Source organism: Phalacrocorax aristotelis, chromosome 1 (genome assembly GCF_949628215.1).
Source record: "Phalacrocorax aristotelis chromosome 1, bGulAri2.1, whole genome shotgun sequence".
Classification (NCBI taxonomy): domain Eukaryota; kingdom Metazoa; phylum Chordata; class Aves; order Suliformes; family Phalacrocoracidae; genus Phalacrocorax; species Phalacrocorax aristotelis.
This window is the reverse complement of record NC_134276.1, coordinates 201,169,181-201,183,394: the sequence shown is the minus strand read 5'-3', so window position 1 is coordinate 201,183,394 and position 14,214 is coordinate 201,169,181. Positions and strand designations below refer to the sequence as shown.

The following is a 14,214-nucleotide window of genomic DNA, read 5'->3' as shown; positions in this document are numbered from 1 at the left end:
GTGTCCAAGGAATAGCAGTTTTTGCCAAAACTTCACTTTGAGCTCATGTGTGTGGTTATTTCTCAAACTAACTGTTGCCATGCTGAAAGAGCATGCCATGTTAGAGCTGGAGTTTGTTCAGTTAGGTTTATATTCTGGTTCATATTTTTAACTGTAAAGCCTGCTATAGGCCAAAATGTCATTTAGAGTTACATTGGTAAAGAAGTTTTTCAGAGGGTCTAGCTATGGATGGACCCGTGATGTTGGATTTGGAAGACAGATGTAAAATTAGTAAAGGCAGAAGTATAATACAGGGTCTTATTTTTGAAAGAAATTTAGCTTTCCAGATACAGATGGAAGGACCAATCTTACTAAAAATTGTAAGGGCCTGGATAGATGCTTAACTGTTTTTCTCACTGTACTCAAAGGCCAATGATGCTGTTGTCAGGCTTACTTTTGCTACCTCATATGTCATAAAGAAGGAAAGTAAGAAAACGGAGATTCTCCTTAGATTGCCACACCTATGCCTTCTGTTACTTTAGTGGTTACTCAGGATGTGCATGTACTGACTTTTCCCCCTGATACCCTTGAACTGCTATAAACAGAAATGCCTTTAATAGCAGTTTAAGTTCAGAGGGTGAACAAATCATGTTGCAATGTAATATTAGCCACAGTGTGGACTACAGGCATCCGTACACTGCTGGTGTAAGGGCTTTTGCTGAGGCTCTGCCTACCTACAGCTCTTGGGAAGCGATGGGGTATTTTGCAAGGCACTGTTTACAGGCAGCTCAAGTCCCAGTGCACAGCATGATTTGGGAATGGCATAGGAGCGGTGCCAGAGGAGGGTCAGGATAGGTGGGACAGTCAAGTTCCTTCATGTGGACGGAATGGGAAGACAGGCCGAATTGTTGTATTCCTTCATGTCTGCATTGGGAATGTGCTCTGGCTCCCCGTTTTCTGCAGAAATCCAGGGTGATGGTGGGATAGCCTCTCTCCCCTCAAAAGGATCAGAGAACAGTGCCTCTCTTGACAGAGAGAATCCTGATGATGATGTTTTCACAGAAAAAACCATTTTGTCTTCCCCTCTCCCCATCAAAGGTGAAATAATGCCTTGTCTCACGGAGCTGCACATCTTTCTCTCTTTGCAGTGGAAAGATAAATATTGTGCTGTTTCCAGCTTAAATTCCAGATTGGTCATTCTCAGAGCAGGCCCCATTTTCTCATGAACTGCAATGGGGGGGTTTCAGGGAAATGACAGCACACTTCAATAGTTGTGTTGTGTGTTTCCTAGTAGGATAGGTAACTATTGCTGTCTGGAGTTTAAGACTGCATTCTGTCTCTCAAAATTTGTTCCAGTTCTCCCATTGATTTTGGTGAGAATGGGATTGGACATCTAAATGATGTCCATCTCTGTCTTGGTATGTATGGTAGCAAAGGTGCTCTAGCTGGTGTCGTATTTTCTGTCTATTTTAATTTAGGATTCATCAGTCATTTGTTAGGCTCTGTGAAGTAAATCATGGAATATATAATCCAAAATACCTGTACCTAAGCTAGTTAAAGTGGAGGGGAAGAGAAATTTGGAAAGGTTCCCAAATCCTGACTTTGGTAAATACTCCGATATTCTGTAACTGTATCTGTGCAATCCACTAAAATATATCACTGTATTCTGTAGCAGAACTTGGTAACGTAGAAAAATTAAAGACGTTATACATCTTGCTTACAAAGGTTATGTTGTGAGAGCTTCTTAGCCATAAATATTTAGTTTGGTTTATTGTTTAACCTGAATTGCATTTTAATGAGAGTGAATCATCCCACTTCTTCACTTGATTCGGGCTTTGGTATTGGGTTTTGGGGGTTTTTTTTGGTGTTTGTTTTTTTTTTTAAGATAGATGCTGTAAATACCTTGTAAAATCTTTCAGAATGGAAATTGCTTGTTAAGTTACACCCAAGACACTCAAATTTTAAATCTGTACATCTGATTAATATGAATGTTCATAGAGTTTAAGTGTGAAAGATTCCATAAACCAGAATAGTGTAACATAAGATCTCAATTTTATCTTTTTATCTTACATTTTGTCATCTTTTTTGGCACAAAGGATTGGTAAAATGAAATAGCATGATGGCTGAATTATTCAGGATATATGTGTGTTTAACACGTTTCTATGGACTTACGAAATACAAGTTAGTTTTATATTTGTTCCTTGCCAGAGGGGCAATTTGAAGATTGCTGTGTGAATTTGAAACTGACTTGTTGGCTTCTAACTCTGACTTAAAAGATTCAGCATACTATATTAGAAATGGTGGGGATATGTCCATGCTCAGTGTCTCCGTTGTTCTACTTTAGATAAATTTTTAAAAATGTTTACCATCAAAATCTCAGACAGTGTTCTTGCTTCAATTTAAGGCATTTTATTGAAGTTTGCACCAGGTTTTTATTTTGGTTTATTTTAGTTTTTAAAATGCATGTTGTCCAAAAGGCACTTCTAAGATCCCCTGTGTTTGTGTAGCTGCATGCTTCTCTGGCAGGGGGAGGAAGCAATGCTGTTACAGTGATGGCATCCATTCTAAACTCTTCATCTGTGGCTAGAAATGGCAATACAAGACTTGAACTCAGTGGTTGTATACCAATACTTAGAGCAGAACAGTGTTTAGTTTTAACTATGAGTATTTTTAAACTGCTTAAATAATGAGTTCGAAGCTACATTTGATTTCTGGGCAGTTTGGAGCTGGAAGGAAGTCTTTTACAATGCCATGAAATCATCCTGATACAAGATAACACAGTGTTATACTGACTGCTGTTTTAAACAGGATAAGAATTTTCCTTGGCATATAAGTACTTAATTTTATTTACTTTTCATGTAGAATGGAGTACATGTATTTTTCACTACAGTGTTTTCCTTCTGATCTGATTTCCTTACATAAATTACCTGTGTTGTCTTTTGTGCAGTGATTTCTCTGTGTAACTCTGTAGTAGTACGTAATTTGTAGAAGAGACACTGACACGAGTTCCACAGCTAAAAACTTGCTCAGGGAAAAAAAAAAAGTGAAAAATGAACAAAGTTGTAGCAGCTATGTATGTTAGTTTTCAATTTTAAATACATGGTGGCAAGTGCCATGTGAATGTTTAGAGTTCAAGTGTACAGCCTAATATTTTCTCCTGCCAGGAAGCCTTTTTGTTTAGTTCCACTTAGCTGACTGCTGTATTGTCAGCTTACCAGCAGGCTGATTTAGTTGAAAGGAGTCACACACTCAGACTCACTGGATACACTGCAAAACAGGCATGTGAGATAGGTACTGTTCACAGTGCCCTGGTGTCCTACTCTACAGCTTTACCCTATTCTTGTGTGAGGAGAACTTCAGTGTTACCAAGATATCTTAAGGCTTATAATGGAAAATATATGCAAATTAAAGCATACAATTCTACCATGCAAAATGCAAAGCAGTTACAAAGATTTACAAAAGGTGTAGGAAAAAGCAAATAATAACACTGATAGTATTTGCCAATACTGGTGAGTTGAAATACTGTCTCACTGCTGAAATAGGTTTTTCTCCTAGTCCCCATTACCCCCTGCTCCTTGGCAGTATCTGTTAGTTTTCTTCAGATCAGCTGAGTGAGGGGGCTGATGCGTACCACAGCCAGTGCAAGGGAGAGAGGATGAAAGAGCAGAGCTGTGATTTGAACCCTAGTGTTAAATCAGAATGATTGTCCTTTTCCAGCTTATTTACTGTCTTTTCCTAAGATGATGTTCTTTCTTGGTAGGTAGCACATTTCTCAGGTTGGGTCCATTAGACAAACTTCAATAGAGAATACCCGTTGCTGGTGGAACCTACTGGCTTATGCCTCTCTACCTGAAGTCCTGCGGGTGGGTCCAGAAAATATATTTTTTCCTCCTTGAAATGTAATCGATCTTTTCTCATGCAGGAGACTGATGCTTCCTTTGCTCAAAATAAACATTGTTTTCCTGGAAAATGTGTCTTCATTGCACCAAGTATTATCACATGTACTTATCCAGCTCTTTATATCCTTCTTCAAGGAGGGATGAAGTTTATTTTTCCTCTCTTTGACTTAGTGTTCATTTTTATGGTCATGTATCCCATGTTGGACCTCATATACTCTATTGACCAATGGTCACAGACATCTTTGTTTCCCATTTATTTGTCGGTATCATTTATGTAGCTCATTACTAGCTTTTGATCAAGGGGATTTTGTTTAAAAGTGAACATCTAATGTTATAGTTTATTAAAAAACATTGGTATGATTTTCCAGAAGTGCTGAGGACCCAAAAATCTATTGGAGTTTGTGGAAAACTGCAAAAGCACGGGTTTTCTCTGTATCCAAATGGAAAAGTAGAGGTCTAACTCTAGGGACATATTCAAAGTTTGGTTACAGAAACTGCCCCCTCCCCCCACCCCCCCACCCCAAAAAATAAGAGAGAAAAAGAGGGGCAAAAAAGGTCACATGTAATAGTGTTATTTGTCTGGCCATCAGTCATTGAAATCTAAGAAATGTTAAAAAAATGCAGTTATGGCTTTTTTTTTTTTGTTGTGGTTTCCCCTGCCCTGTGTTACCATTTTTTACATAGACTCAATCAGAGATTTTGATTCCCTGGACATGAGAATGATGTAAGTTTTTTTTCCACTAGAGTTGTCTTGTGATTAGTATTCATTTAAAAAAAAAAAAACAATTAAAGTTGAAACAGGAGTGCATTTCTCAACAGACACTGGAGAATCTATACAAGAAAGATATTATTACTACTCTGGTCTCAGTCAGAGCCTTAAGCCACCTGAGGCAAGAGACTCAAAATACATCTACTGAAAGCAGGTTTAATTTTTCATGGCCAGGATTATTTTTCTTTTTATGGCAGTTCTAACAACTCTCTTCCATATTGAGTCCATGATATTAAGTAGAGAATTGTCCTCATCCTTTACTTCAGCAGGAGCATAAGACCTCTCACTGTCCCAGTGGTCTGGTCTTTTTTTTTATAGAAAGCATGGTTTGGTCCATAAAGATCCTTGAACCAGATTAGGTTAAGTGGACAACAACAATCATTTAGAGTGAGAGCAAAAGAGTCGGGAAGGTACAGTTTGATATATCCTCCTATCTTCTACTCAGAAACTTTAGTATATCACTGTTATACTTTTTTTTAAATGCCCATAAGTATTAAGTATGTATCTAATTGATTTAAAATACAGCGTCTAAAGCATCCTGTGGTAGTGATTTTTTGTAAATACTTTATGCAGTATGGAATGAATTTTCCTTCTTTGATTTAACAAAAGATTCTTTTGAATTTACTTCCACTTATTTCTTTGATTATGAGAAATTGTGTCAAATCATTCTTTATTAACTTTTCCCCATCACCTGTTTCAAAACTGTTTTCTACCTCTGTATTCAATCACTCCTTTTCCAAGCTGAAAATATCTGTACTTACAGAAGCCATGTCATGCACTTTTTGTGCTTCTTTCTTCTCTGTAGTCTTTATATTTTTACAGAAATAAAATTTATATCATATACTAAATGGAAACTTCTTCAAGAGATGAGACCACCATAGATTCATAAAGTGAGATGAAGTTGATTTCTTCTTCTTTATTTCTGTATTTATAATTTCTCCTGGCTTTTCTCCTATTGCATATGAGTGATTTCAGGTAACTCTTCATAGTTAGTCCAGCTTGTCCGTCTTAGTGGTTAATGTCAAGGACAACATCAGGTACGTATGCTTTGCAGTGATTTTCCCTCTGTTTGTATATCCAGACTGAATTTCCCTTGTCGTTTTATTATTCAGTGACATGACAGCTCTCTGCAACTTTTCGCAGCCAGCTTTATTTTTTACCAGTAAAAGTTATCCTGAATAATTTTGTATCTCTACCAAACCATTCCTTTTCAAGACCACTTAGTAATTTAGTGAGTAACACAGATTCTATTCTGTTATTTTTGTCCTTTTAATTCATGAACGCTTTCTCTCTTGTTCAACAAGAACTTAATTTTAAAGTCTTGCTTAGTGACCTTGTTAAAAGTGTCTGGGCAACTGAATATTTAATATCCAATTACTAACACATGGATAGGATCATGTCTTTAAGATTTCTAGGCATTTGTCAATTTGATTGAAACTGGCCAGTGGGTTAAATGCTGCTGGAGTAGGGGAGACAGACGCAATGGGATATAACCTTTCCTGCCCAGACATAAAATGTGAATGTGAAGGTTTAATTTTCTTAGGAAATAAAGGTAAAAATACTGTGTGACTTGGTAGCGACTCTCTTGTCTGCCTGCCATATACCATCAGAGAATTCAGCTCCTGGACTCAAAAGCATCAGCGGCCTCTGGAGCCTGTACTCAGGTCATGCCTCTGCCTTTGATTCTGCCACCTCTTGTTTTCTCTTGGGGATATTTTTTTAGCTTCCTACGTGAGAGCTGGAATTCACTGTCCTGCTGTCTACAGAACCCAGCATTTATCTCACCCACTTTCACTATAGTACAAGATGACCTTTTCACATTGTTTTATTTAAATCTAAAAGTATGATTTAAAACAGATTTAGTTCTTGGACACCATAGGAAGATGTGAACATGTGAGAGAAGGATGTTTACTTTCAAGACTGGCAATCTAAACATGCTCCTGTTTAAACAAAACATCTCTATTCTAACTCTGCATTTCTTTGGAAGTTTCTAGATCCTTTTGTGTTCAGCAAGTCAGCGTTTTTCCTTATGTCAATGACTCCTGATACATAAAGCTTCCCTTCAACTTGAGCAATTGAAAAGTTTTTGTACTTTTGAATCTTTGTCAGGCAACTGACTGTCATCACCTTCTACCACATGGATAGTTATCTTCTGGGATAAACTCTGTTGCCAAGGCAACATCCCATTGACAAGAGTTGTGCTCATTAGGACTTTATTGTGGCAGGCAATTATATTTCAGTATATATAGCACTGAAGTCAGTGACCTCTTATTGTTTATCTTGTGCTAACTGCAATCTGAAATAATATAAAACTCAAAGAAGGTAAGAATGTTATTCAAAAAAAGATCCAGACTGCTTTATCCTGAACTGTATATATAACTATATGTACAGTCTTTAACATGTGTGAGGATTATGTGTACAATGGAGAAAAACCAAGTTTCTTAAACAATAATTCAGCTTTTCAATGTGACCTTAAAATAAACTCATTCACATTTATATAAGCTCTCAGGTTTTCTCCTAGAAAAAGAGAAAGCCAAATGCTATTTGTAGAATTATAATGATGTGTATATACGATTGGTACTCCTTTATTGATCATCCAGGTCTAGTTTGTTAGTTGTTCCTATTTATTTTGCAGTTGCTTATTGAGAGGCAGGGTTCCCAAATTCCCGAAGAAAGCAGACTAAGTAGGTTCTGATTTTGAGTTGGACCACAGTCTTGCATAGAGCAGTATGCACACTCACATCCCAGACTGTCTTTTGCAGTTACATATCCTTACTTTCCCCCATCCAATCTTCTATGTTTCGCCTTGACAAGGATTTAAAAACCAAAAGTTAACTTCTTTCCTCCATCAAATAAAATCAGCTTTATACCTGTGCCAGCCCTTTACCTAATGAGGATCTTAGCCATATCACTTAATAAATCTCATCTGCTTAGCCCTGTCTTTATTTTCACTTTCTATATTGGCCTTGCAGGAAGAATCAGTCTTGGCACTCGAATTCTGTGGGACAGCAAGGCAGGCTGGGGACCATGAGATGTGTATCAGGTTACTTCTTGGGATTAAATGCCTATATACTGGTGTTTACCTGAACTCGCAATTATAAAACTAACAGTAGCTGCCTGTATGAGATTCTTAAATATGACTCCCCATAAAAACTGAAGTTATCATCTAGCACAAATGCATGCCTTTGAATGGGTTTGCATATTACTTGCCAGTACATGGGAATTTCTGGGTTTAGAGGTCTGTCGGATCTGGAACTCTGAGGTTCCTGGTCTCTGGCCTTCCTATCTGTGGGGCTTACTGTGAACAGCGGAGGTGCGGTTCAGTTTGAGATATAACTGTAAAAATATAGGTGTCTTACTGTAAGTTTTTGTGTGTGTATTGGTGTCAGGTATCCAAAGCTTCCGTTATAGTTGATGGAGACCTGGTGAATAAACTCAGAGGACCCTAGAGAGAGAGAGTTATGGCTTAGAGTGGCTGGTCAGCTGAATCCCTTTTTAGGCTCCATTGAACATACCGAGTACATCTTCATTACCGGTGTAGCTTAAGTACACAGCAAGCTTGTAGACACTTAAATTTAGAAATCTTAATCTCAAAATGGAAGTTCTCTGAGTTTCTGCAAAAAGTGAGTTAAATCCCTTTCATAATTTTCAAAAGGACTTTTTTATCATGTGAAATTCTGGGCCAGTAGATCAAGTGTTTTTAAATAAGTGTGGGTTGCAAATATGTTTGGTATTGCCAATTTTTGTCCATTTTTCTTTGGTATCTTTCATTGACATCAAGGAGGATTCAGAGTGGAAAATAAAAGAAGTAAAAAGTTGTGTAGCCATACTATTTTATGAGGAAGATATTTAGACATGCAAAAAACATACAAAGTCAAAACTCAGTGATGCTTAGGGAGGCCTGTAGGTTCTTCTAGGTTCAAGTTCTTAAGGCAGCTTCCAGCAGTGTTGAAATAGATGGTAGTTTTTCTGTGGCTAAATGGAAGTTGATTGTGAATGCAGAGAAGATGAGATAAAGTACTTTCTCTTATGCTTAACTTAAAGAACGTGTGTAATCTCATTGACTTGAATTGAACAACTCATGAATTAAGTTAATTAAGCATGTACTCCAAAGTGCTTTATTGATCAGGATCTTGATGCATGACTTTATAGGATGGTAATAGAATGTTAGATAAGGTCTAGAAAATAGTTTGGTTTGCTTCTTAGCTACTTTGAAGTAGTCAGTGCTTCTAGAGGAAGGCTTTTTCAAAATTAATATTGTTCTTAAAAACAAAGTCTGAAAGAGGATCATGTTGCTATACAAGAAGAGAAGAAGGCAAATTGCCTTTCTCACATCCATATGCTGTGTAATTTCGTGCACCTTTTAGATTCTTAGAGTCTGTATAGACTGGACTTTCATAACACTTCTCTGTAATTTCAAAGGTAGTTTTAAAATCAGTATGTCTAGTCCCCATGTATTCCCTTAGTCTCTAGATTATGTTTATATTTGTAAAAGTTCTCAGCAGTGCCCAGTGACAGGACAGGAGGTAATGGGCACAACTTGAAACACGTGGAATTCTATCTGATCACAGTAAAACACTTTTGTCCTGTGAAGGTCATCAAACACTGCCATAGGTTGCCTACTTTACAGGGTGTCCATCCTTGGAGATATTCAGAAGGCACCTGGACATGGTCCTAGACCACCTGGTCTGGGTGATCCTGCTTTAGCAGGGTGATCAGATTGGATGATCTGGGATGATTTCAGGAGGTCTTTTCCAACTTAAATGATTCTGTGATTTATATTAGACATAAATTAAAGAAGTATGTATTAAGAGTAGCTGCTTCACATCTGTTATGCCTGTGCAGACTGGGAAGTCAGGAGCTGAGAATTTATCACATGCTTCTCAAAAATGAGTTTTCTTGCAAGTGGTTGGAAGATGTCTGTCCACATTTGCTACTTGAGACATCTAAATGAAGCAACACGTTTCTGCCTTTGCTTCCACATATGCCCTTGTGCATAATTACAGTTTTCCTTAAGCTGATCTTATGCTTTCCTGCCCCCACAATGAGCTAAATCATCAAGAACGGTAAAGGTGAATGTCCTTCTGGTAAGTGAGCTGTCAGAGGTTTCCTGGCATGCCAAACTGTCCATCTTCTCTGTGATTTCACTGTTGGTTTGAGTGGATATAACTTTTCTCTGTTAGGTAAGTTTTCACCTAGATGAGTTTAATGATGTGGCTCCTTACCGTGACTACATAACCCTGTATGTTGGCATAAATGAAATTGCGTAAGTACGTGCACGCCGGTGAGGTAGGTGAGACTACCTTTTCAGCAGCAGCCTATGCTTACATTGTCCTGAAGCAGCTGTGGAACTCCATGTTATGAAGTTTTTTGTAAAGCTTTCTTTGTACATGGATGTTTTTTTTTTTTCCCCCTCTCTACAGGAAGCCTGCATACATGGGGGGAGATTCTACAAGGCCATATCTCCTCTTCATGGGGAGATGTAAGCAAAACTGTTTAGCCCATCTGCCTCACACTATATAGGCACAACAACTAAATGTCAGAGCAAGGATGACTGTGTAGAGGTGAAGTATTGTCAAGCACCATTCAAATACAAGACATTTTATTGAGTTCAATGTGGCATTAAATGACTTCCCATTACATAGCAAATAAATTATTGTAGGTGTTCCTTAAAGTCATCACTTGGTTCTACTTACAAATTTATTTTCCCATTCCTCTAACAGAAGAGTTAATGGTTCCTAAATGAGGAAACTCCTTTGTTTGTGCTACTTATCTGAATAGGCCAACAGTTTCTAGATTAACTGGTCTTATGCTCTGGGTATTTTATTAACAAAAATGGCATGGATAAAGGGAGAAAGATACTTGGCTTAAGAAAGAAATACTTTAAATATTGTTCAAAAAGCCTTGTGCACTTTAGCTTTACTAATGTGCTTTATTGTTATCCCAGATATTCAGTAAAGTAGGCTAGGTTAGTTAACTATGTCAGATTTTAATCTCCTTTGACTGTTGTTTCAGCTGCTCTTGAGTATATGGCTGTTCTCTGAAAATGGTACTCTGCACTGTCTGTTGATTGAATAAGTTTTCTCTCAGTTTACTTAGACCTATCTTAACTCCTCTGAATGATCACCTCCCAAGGTATCACTACTGGATATGACACTATCGGAATTTAATTCTTTTATTTTCATAGTCTGAGTCATGTTGGTTCACATAAACCAGATGCTTAAAATAAGTAGTATCAGTGCTTCCAAAAAGTAGGTCATTCTCTCCATACAGTATTGTTAAGTGTTGTAACCTGTTTTACTTCAGTTATTCCTGGTTTATCTCAACAAAATTGTTTCAGTGTCTGTGTAACACACTGGGTTTCTTCAGTTATTAAATTTCATTTTATAACTGCCAATACAACAATCTAAAACTAGTATGAGAAAGTCAAAGAGACTACTTAATTTTAGCTGTACACAGTGAAAATTCTATAAGCCAAATGACGGCTGTAGTAATAGGTAACCATAAGTTTGTCTTCAGGGCATTTGTTCATGACAAACTGGTTTGCTGTTGATGAAAAGTACCTTTGATGCATGAAGAAGCACAGATCCAAGCTATTGAGTGCTGTCAGCTGTGTGGTTTTTACAACCACATGGATTTTACTTGGAGTAGGGGAGAGTAAGCTTCCTTTATCACTTCAAAAATAGATCGTTGTTTTCAAACCCATTGTAAGCATCATTTTATGCATTATAGCAAAATAATTGCCATTGTCTTTGCAGGGTGTTCAGTTAAAATTGCTTCAGTGTAAGTTATACTTGTGTGTTTCACCTTTTCTCCCTTTAAGTACTATTAAAAAAAAAAAAAAGGCAAGCACTCTGTGACAAGCATTCTTATCTGAAACTTCTTTGAGCTTACTGATTCAGGGTTTTCTTCTCATAGCACTTACGCTCTTTAAACATGAGAGTAGTGGAAACAAAACTATTGTATTCTGTTTGTGCCCGTATTTGTGTCATGGATGCAGGACTCTGGTGGGTAGGTTGTGACCAGGGAAATGGAGTCGATGTGTAATTCACAATTCCCAGGGGAAGGAGCCGGAGCGCAACAGGAACTTTGCAGGGCAACCCTACAACCCCTGTTTCTTCTTCCCACAGAGAGCCCTTCTTCACTGAGCTTCACTTACGTGTCCTAAGAGACCACACTACAAGTTCAAGTTGTTTAGCTTAATATTTTAAGGCTGGAATATAATTCTTTTCTCAAGCTCATGTTGTTAGTTACACTGGTTATTGGTGTTAATAGAAGTGAACACTAACAACTAAACCGTGACCACCATTTGATTTTTTTCCTTTTGTTCCTGATGTCTTATTGTTGTTAAAACCTGAAAAAATGTAAAATAACACTAACATGTTGTACAGTTTTCTGGTTCCTTGTTTCAAATTTATTAAAGGATCCGTAGCTAACATGTAGTTGATACAGATTACCCTTAATGTGAGAATGCATGATGTTTCCAACTTTGAACAGTAAAAATTTAAGATCAAATCAGAAGTGTTTATGGGAGTTGTAAGATGAACAGTTGAGTAAAAATACAAGCATTTTGTTAGTTGTGTAAATGAACAACAAAATTGGAAATAATACTGAATTTATGGTTTATATTATTGTGCATAATAAATTTCTGAATAGCAGAACTCAATTCAGGTAAGAAACAAAATAAATTACCATAAAATAGACTTGAAATTCAGAAATCTTCAGTTGATACCCCTTTACAAAGCAGGGGATCCTCATGAGCATATCATAGTCATGACAAAATTCATTGATGTAAGGCAGAATATTCTACTACACTGAAGATCAGTAGATTGAAGTGCGTAGTAGATTAACCCGATTTGCTTCGAAGCAGACTATTGTAATGACAAAGCTTTTAATCAGCCTGCACAGAAAATCTATTAAGCTTTCAAAATAATTTTTTCCTCTTTTCCACTGTGTAAGACACAGTACCTAAATTCGAACACAACCTTGTGGGGGGGGAGAAAGTACAAACTAGTATTCAACAAAATCAGTGGAATCCAGTAAAAATAGCTTCTTTATAGTAGCATAGGTACTTGTTAGTGGGATTATGAAATTCGTATAATTACTGTGTCTGGAATGCGCAACGTCATTAAAAATATGTGAAATATTAAGAACCTTATCTTTTTTTGTCTATCCAGTGCTTTAGCTCCTAGTAATGATCACTTCTGTAATCTTGTTTTCCTGTCACATGACACTCTTGTGCTTTGCGCAGCTACCTGCATTGCCCGTGACTGTCTATTTTGAGAGCTATTCTGCCCTTTCTTCCAGTCTCACAGGGGTTCTTCATCTTTTTTTTTCACTTTTCTTTCTCCATCCTATTCATGGGTGATCTGAGGCTTTCCTACAACTTCACTGTCAGCTTATGCTGATGATTTGTATATCTACTTTTTTTTCCTGACCTCACTCCCTTAGTTGAGATGTGCATTTCAAACCGTCTGTATGACAGTTCTCCCTAGATAGCTGATGGCAATTACTGATACCAAGAATTCTTCTTTTTCCTCCCGAAAGCTCTTGGTTCTCTTATTTTATAACTTTTTGTAGTAGATTCTGTATAGGACTTTTTTTTTTAAACATATTTTTCTCTTACATTTTCCAGACTATCTGTACTCTGCTGTACTCACAGAATTTCAAAAAGGCCAATTCTTATTCTTGTTTTGAACTTTTTGTCTAATATAGATAATATGAATCTCTTTAAATCAGATAGCATATTTAATTTTCTGCTTCTGTCATTTCTCAGATCTTCCATCATTTGGTTCCTTCATTTCTTGCCATTTTTCTCTGTAAGCATTCCTGTGGTTATCCAAATTTAGGGCTTTTTTTCTCCCAGCAGTAGTTCAGGAATTACTGATCAAAAAAAACTCCAACTATTTCAAAGTGTATATAAATCTGTGCTAAATTTTGGCTGTTCTGTGTTTAATTGGAATTAATATTTTTGTAGTGTGAAACTGAAATAATGCTACATATGCTGCAGTATGTATGCGAATATGAAGAGGTTCTAAAGTGGTGTCGAAAGTGGCATCAGTTATGGACAATGGTTTTCAAATTAAATTTGATTTCAGCTTTCCTCTGGACTGTCTTTAGTAAGCGTTATTCCACTAAGTCTTTGCTGCCTTTAGCTGTTAAGATTCATTTCAAAACAACAAAAAATTTCAGCATAGGAATCCTCAGTTTGGCAGTGGTTCAGAAAGTTGTCCTTCTGATTGTTGAGATCTCTAAACAGAGTATAGAACATGCACTAGAAAGTACAATCTGTGAAATATGAAGTTGTTCTAGTGTTTATTCTTATCAAGTACACAAATCGGTTATTATTAATAATACCTGCACATTTTAAATTAATGAATTATTTTGATACTACTATATCTTAATTTTGTTTATAAATTTTTGTCTAGTCTATTACCCTATTTGAAAAGATATGTCTATGGAAGAAAATTCATTCCTGTATTCAACATTTTTGGCTAGACCTTAATCCATTTTCACTGTATGTTCAATAAAGAAGTTAACAAACTTGTACGTGAGAGTCAGTGGATA

General features: G+C 36.8%; 1 protein-coding gene across 4 annotated transcripts in view; it reads left to right on the top strand.

The window, feature by feature from the left end:
- TBC1D22A (TBC1 domain family member 22A) overlaps positions 1 to 14,214 on the top strand; it is a 187,664-nt gene that overhangs the window by 110,753 nt on the left and 62,697 nt on the right. The window contains exon 12 of one of the 4 annotated variants that reach the window (XM_075081295.1): positions 3,740 to 4,643. The exons of the other annotated variants lie outside the window; for them this stretch is intronic. Coding sequence (XP_074937396.1) covers positions 3,740 to 3,769 — 30 coding nt within the window. The 3' untranslated portion in view covers positions 3,770 to 4,643. Of the gene's footprint in view, positions 1 to 3,739; positions 4,644 to 14,214 lie in introns of those variants that run through there. 4 annotated transcript variants of the gene reach the window in all.